This window comes from Priapulus caudatus, unplaced genomic scaffold, assembly GCF_000485595.1.
Source record: "Priapulus caudatus unplaced genomic scaffold, Priapulus_caudatus-5.0.1 Scaffold346, whole genome shotgun sequence".
NCBI lineage: Eukaryota > Metazoa > Priapulida > Priapulimorpha > Priapulimorphida > Priapulidae > Priapulus > Priapulus caudatus.
This window is the reverse complement of record NW_014577407.1, coordinates 270908-277704: the sequence shown is the minus strand read 5'-3', so window position 1 is coordinate 277704 and position 6797 is coordinate 270908. Positions and strand designations below refer to the sequence as shown.

At 44.2% G+C, this 6797-nt stretch overlaps 1 protein-coding gene across 1 annotated transcript in view; it reads right to left on the bottom strand.

Moving 5' to 3' along the window:
- Window positions 1-6797, bottom strand: part of LOC106809343 (rabenosyn-5-like) — a 16449-nt gene that overhangs the window by 1410 nt on the left and 8242 nt on the right. Inside the window, exons 2-10 of the mRNA XM_014812405.1 lie at window positions 5579-5765; window positions 5267-5407; window positions 4730-4873; window positions 3882-4043; window positions 3485-3565; window positions 894-1030; window positions 664-734; window positions 402-488; window positions 22-145 (exon numbers count right to left, since the gene is read on the bottom strand). Of these exons, the coding sequence (XP_014667891.1) occupies window positions 22-145; window positions 402-488; window positions 664-734; window positions 894-1030; window positions 3485-3565; window positions 3882-4043; window positions 4730-4873; window positions 5267-5407; window positions 5579-5750 (1119 nt within the window). The 5' untranslated portion in view covers window positions 5751-5765. The remainder of the gene's footprint in view (window positions 1-21; window positions 146-401; window positions 489-663; window positions 735-893; window positions 1031-3484; window positions 3566-3881; window positions 4044-4729; window positions 4874-5266; window positions 5408-5578; window positions 5766-6797) is intronic.

Genomic DNA, 6797 nt, shown 5'->3' with positions numbered 1-6797 from the left:
GTCGCCGGTGGGGAGCGCGGCGAGGCCCTGCGCGCCGCGCTCCTGCAGGAAGGCGGCCGCGTAGAGGCGCACGCAGCGCTGCAGCCGCGCCTGCTGCGCGTGCGGAGCCACCTCGTCTCCCATGTTCAACGCTGCGATCTTCTTACTGTGGGAGAGAGAGATAGAGAGATGCAGAGAGAGATAGGGAGGGAGAGAGATGGGATATTTGGGAGGAGAGTGTAGAGAGAGAGAGAGAGGGAGAGAGAAGAGAAGAGAGGGAAGGAGAGAAGAGAAGAGAGAGAGAGAGAAAGACAGGGAGAGAGAGAGAGAAAGACAGGGAGAGAGATAGAGAGAGAAATGGTTGCATAAAATGGTGTGGATGTATCGAATGCCCATAATAAGAACACATAAGGGTATATTACCTTATCACATCGATGGTTTCGTATAGCTTTGCCAGCCTGACGTTTAGCTTCTGTGCTTCGGCCAGTTCAAATCTTGTTTCCCCGAGGCTGTACAAACGGAATCATTTCTTTTTATATCACTCGCCGAGTGAAGTAATTCTATGTTACAATTGGATTACTTACTGAGCTCACAAATAATAACGAAAATGGTGGAAATTTCTTCATTCAGAATTTCCTCCATTCACAATAGGACAGATAAGGTGCTTGCCAGCAGAGTGATTACCTGAGAGAGTTGGCCATCTCTGTGTAGACCTCCACCCCCTTCTCAACTTCATCCACCGCCACTTTCATTCTCTGCAACATTGCAAACAAAAGCACGCAGTCGATTACAGCCAACCTTTTGTGTAACTTGATAAAAATCACACAAAATTAACTGCTGAAATATGCATTTCATTTTTCTGATCTTCGTTAGTTCTCGACCGATCGTTAACCGACCGACTGCGGACAGGCTACCTCGTAGAACTGCACGATGATCGGTTTGGAAGTTCGTTGTTCGATTAGCTGGTCCCTCCGGTCGAGTAGGCGCCGACATTCCGTGCAGATACGGATGTGCTGCTCTCCCTCTGCATTCGTCATCGAATTCAGGCTGCCTGCGCATAGACAGCCGCGTACCAGAATCAAAAAACCATCGTTAGACTGAATTCCTTATCCAATGGGTTCTCTGGGCACATGGGCAGGACTATGGTCAAGTCCACAGAGTTTGATATATGTGAAAGTATTTCGACGTAAATTTATTATACATGATGCATATTAAAATACATATTAAAACTCTATTAACCCTTTCAGTGCGGAATACTTTTGCACATGTTCGCCCCTGTGTGCTGAATACTTTTTTGCAACGAAGCAAATTTCATGTATATGCGTTTAAAAAAATAATATCAAATAAACCGCTTAATATATCAGTCTAATTTTTTCAAGAATTATACTTGAGCTGTCCTTTTTTCTATTTCTGCAAAAAAAGTGTTCTTAATTTTTTTTTGTGGAAGGGGTTTGGCATTATAATATATGACTTTTTTCAAACAACTAGTCAACAACCAAATTCCGCTGTGTGAATTATTGAAATTTATTCCAATTTAAAAGTTCGTTCCACAGTAATATTAGAAGATCTCACTCTTGAATATATCATTTGATTTTAAGCAGATTTATTATAACAAGTGCCGCAGAGCGACAGTGCTCAACTGACGTGTACTGTAGCCAGGTATTCTTTTGATAAACTCACTGGCAACCGAATCAAGTGCGCCATCCTGCCACCGCATTCGCACTCAGAGAATATATCTAGGATACTACTAATACATATCTAAAATCTATGATAGGCTTTGCTATACCTACTGATAGTACAGTAATAAAGATACAGCTGTGTAACTTTAATGACTTCACTCTATTAACATGTTATCATAGATATGCGTTGAGTGCGAGCGTAGTGGTGGTGGTGGAGGAGGGTGGGGGAGGGGTGGAGGAGGATGAGGGAGGGGAAGGAGGGGAAGGGGGAGGAAAGGGGGAGGGGAAGTGCGGGTGAAGGGGCTCTAATAGCAAAAGCAGTTCAGTCCTTTGTTAACAGTCAACAAATCCATGTTTAACCCTCTTCTTTGAAGTCAAAAGGTTATCCGACACTTACTCTTCGCATGTCAGCGGAAAGTACATTTCATGGTCCTTTCAATAAAGCCATAAAAATGGTTTTTCAATCGCTCCGTCAGACCATGTCCTCAGAAAATGTCTAAAATCTGCCCTGTGCCCCATTGACCTTTGACTTGTAACCTCCAATTTCGGCACAGTGATGGCTTTTCCTACCATGATGCTATACACCGACTATCACAAGCCTAGGTCAAGCCGTTTAGATTTGTGCCGCAATTCTGCATTTCCTCCCTATACCTTAAGGCTTAAGTTAAAGAGGGAATGTTCCCCCTTCTTTTACACCTCTTGACCTTTGACCTTTGACCCCCAGCTTCGACATCCCAACTCGTTTTCGGATTACCCCCCACGTCCCGAATATCATGACCGTACGTCGAGCCGTTTAGATTTGTGCCCAACTGTTGACGGACGCATGCACGCACGGACGCACACACGGACGGACGATCATGCGATTCTACAAGCTGCATCTGACTATGTCAGATGAGCTAATAAAATACAGCCTATAATGCCGCAAATAAAGTGCAAACTTACTACAGAGTACACTCAGTACAGTATATGCTTGCTCCTCGCCCAACAGATAACTTTGAAGTGTTTACATCTCAAAGCTTCAAAAAATCTAAAAATTCTCAGAAGATGGAGCCAGTGTCGTACGATCGATTGGTGTACTTAAACATTCTGTATGCGTTTGCATTTGAATGCTACCGTGCCCTGTTGTGACTATGGCAACAACCCGGCGTCAGCCGGTTCCCGCATATCAAGTCATGCACAATGTCCCGGCCATGGCCGGGACCCGCAGTGAAAGGGTTAAACATTATTAACTCCGCCCAACGAAGTTGGAGGAGGTTATGTTTTCGCTCCATGTACGTGTGTTCGTGTGTTCGCGCGATCGATATTAGCCAGCCAGCCGGCAAGGCAGCAAGCCGCAGCGTATGGCATTGGCGGTCGATCGATATCACCCAGCGAGCCAGAGAGTCAGCAAGCCAGCGAGCGTGTACATGTGAGCAAGCAGCAGCAACGAGCGGCTGCTACGAGCGAGTGAGCAGCAAGCCAGCAAGCCAGCGTGTACATGTCAGTACGCTGGCGTATATCGTGGCTTGTTCGTGAGTCGTATGGCGTATGGCGTATGTCGCTAGCGGAGGTATGCACTCTCCGTGAGTGCACTCTGTCCAGTTATGTTATGTATTACCTGTACGGTTTAACACAGATTAGGTACATGCATCAGTACACACAATGACATTGCTATAAGCGTAATTGTACGAATAATCTTATAAATCTGAAAGACCAGATGGGTCTGTTTGACAAAAACCTGTTTCTACTGCATGTCGAACTATCACGACTATATCTATAGAGTGTATAGGTGTGATTGTACAGATATGTTCACATTACTATATTAGTAGGAAGATAGACATGGTTACCAGAGCTGCCCGTACGGGGAAGGCTGGACACTCCCAGCTGTTTGGGCTCCTCCAGAGCAAATGCTGGATTCGTTAATTTCCCTGAAATGATGAAAACCTTGAGCAATCTGTACGGTTGTTCATCGACCTTTGTTTACTACCATGGTGCTCACACTACCCTCAACCAACACACTCTGTTTAAATAACCCTGCTGAAAAACACTCTTGAAATCTCGTGAATGTAAATCGTTATTGGACATTGGGTTGGACGTACTACGAACGAAGTACACATCGACAAGAACGCTTCCCACGTTTTCAAAAGGCTTACACCGAGATTCATAAACGATATCTCATGATATTAAAACCTAGTTTCTGAAGACCAAATGAGCATTCGAAAAAAAAACCATGCTTGTACTCACTTGCATAGGCGAACGGTAGATACACGGAACATTTACTGCATATGATTCCTCCGCATAGACGACAGTGGTGTTTGCGCTTCACTAAGCTGAATCGGATTCCACATATCAGACAGTAGTGAACGTCCTGGTCGGGTACCCACGGCACAATGTCTTTCTCAGATGCTGCATGAAATCACAAGTCTAGTTAGTCGTATATATATTAAATAATAGAGTCGATCATTATTAAATAATCATGTAGTTCTCGCTCTTCCCATTACTCCATTACTCTTACCATCACATCTTGAGAAACTTATTCTTTATTATTAAAAACTGTCTCGTGTAGCTGTACTCACGATTAGTTGAGAAATTACGTTTCTCAACTCCAAAATGCCTTAAGTTAACCCGAACATAACCATACAAGATTTATGCAAATTCGATTAGGCAATTGAGGCATGTCAATGGATTTATGGGATGTCGCAAATTGTTAGATTTGACATGCATTAAAGGCCTGGGGAGAACCCTGCCATGTATTGTCATAGAGGCTAGTGCAGAAACGCATGCCCTGCATTCATTTGCTCTAAACACCAGGCTTCGCCATCTGAGAAAACCACACGGCCTAAAAAAAGGCCCCGTCATTTACTCGACGGGGCCGATTTACTCTAGATGGGGCTGGATTTTTTAAACTGATGAATTATGTAATAAAAGCATTGACATCTCAAAATTTCACGTGGCTGGAACAAAAGAACGCCGTGGACACCGGAGACGGGACTGTTTACGGGGCTTGGGCCGATCGGCCCGGAGAAACGGAGAAGCCTGAGACACGCACATGAGCTAGCGTGAGTAAAACGCACGGTAATCGCGCGTCGTACCCTTGCGCTTCGCCGTGTCGCCGGCGACGTCCGCGACGATGAGCTTGTCCAGTCGCAGCAGCAGCTTGTTCGTCTCGACGACGAAGCGGTCGACGCGCGAGTCTCTCACCTGCTTGAAGTATTCCGTGTGACTAGAGGACGCGCCTGCGCAATCGAACGTCAAGGTTAATTCGCCGGGTCGGACTCGAGAGTCTAGAAGACGGGTTATTGTTTACGTTATCGTGGTTACTGTCCCGCCTGAATCACGAGCGAAGACTGCGTTACTGTTCTCACATAAGACGGCAGTGAAAAAAATACACGGGGGCTCGGGGCGATTTAGCCCCCGAAATGCCAAAAAGAGCCCCGGAAATGCCAAAAAAAGCCCCCGTAAATTTGCATAGAGTTCAATGCAAACCAAATTTTAGAGTGCTATTTTCATGCACGCGAGCTTGAAAAGTAGCCCTCGAAAAATAAATTTTTTAATTTTTTCCCTGTAAGACGGAGTATGTAGTCTTCGTATACTGGTAAGGAAATGGAATAAAATGGGGGAATGATTACCAAATTCTTGCACTTCCCAGGCGCTTGGGTCAAAAGCGGAGGTGGCTCCACCTCTACTTCTGTCGTTCGTGCCCTCGTCGGATGAGGCGCTATCAATGCTCGGATCTTTCAAGATTTTCTTCTTTGCTTTGCCAAGCAGTTCTGTAATGTATTGCGAGCCAGTGATTTGAGATTAAAAAGGTTGCTATAATCTTACTGATGCAGCATGCTGCTGTCATTATGTGAACGAGGCCTTCACTCAACACTTTAGGATACTAACAACTAGTAAGGTCACTAAAAATGTGTAGATCCATACACCGTGACAACCAATACCTTTGAGATGGCGAAATGCTGCGCCGTCTTCCTCTGTGTTGTGGGCAACCTCAAAATGTGTCTGAAGCTGCTCAAATGTCACAAGATCTTTCATGCAGACAGGACAAAGGAATCCTTCTCTGACTTCTACATAGTCTGTCATGTTGCTATTGTACGAGTTCTCCAATGGCATCAGTGGATGCACAAACTGTAGAAAGTAAAAAACAAATAATTACTCACTGTACACATTTAATATACTGCAGACAAGATAGTAAGATCTTTAAGTAGGTTACATACCCTATAAAGGCGAAAAAGCAAGGATATAATGAAATAAAGACCAAGTAACAAATAAGAAAGGTATCATTCATGTGTCAGGGGTAAGAAATCGGTAGAGAAATGACCGAGTTAAAGAAGCTGTGTCCTGGATTGCATCACTCTGTGTCCCGCTCCATTAACCTTTGACCTGGTTGCGTAATTTGATTAAAAATTTCGACGAGTCAGAGCACATACCATTATTACCACATAATACATTGACATTCTTTGCGCAAGCAGGGCGTTTTACTAGTATTTTTCCCGCATCACATACAATCGACTACAAGTTACAACTACCCTATCCGTAGGTGGGGCAGCATGCCAAGTTGTAAATGTGGGCATACCTCATATCACGTGAAGTTTTTACCTAGTTGCTAGTAGACCAATAAATTGTACCCTAAAATTTTTTATATTCTGATGTTATTTTAGGGCCCAATACCCTTCCATAAACAAAACCTGTGAATTTTGTCGTGCAAAATGCACGACAACCTTTTCACTATTTACGGCCGTGTGACATAGAAAATCAAAGAAATACCTAAAGCCGTCGCTTTATTAACATCTTACCTACATTACAAAACACTTGTCATGCAGTATTCTCCTCTTTAATCACGTTTATTTTATTAAAACATCACGACATCAAAATCTCGCAAACTTCGCTACAAACAAAACTGCCAATCTTGCACTGAACCGCACCGGACAGCAATGATTTAATTGGCCGGTGAAAAATGTTTGTAACGATGTAACGTTATGCAAACATCGAACGGGAGCTGCTGGCAGCAGTAATTGCAGTGGAAAGATTCCACACCTTCCTCTATGGCCGCCACTTCAAAATAGAGTCGGACCACAAGCCATTAGAGATGATTTCTCTGAAAAACTTGGCGTCGGCACCTCCACGATTACAGCGAATGTTGATGCGCTTACAAGGGTA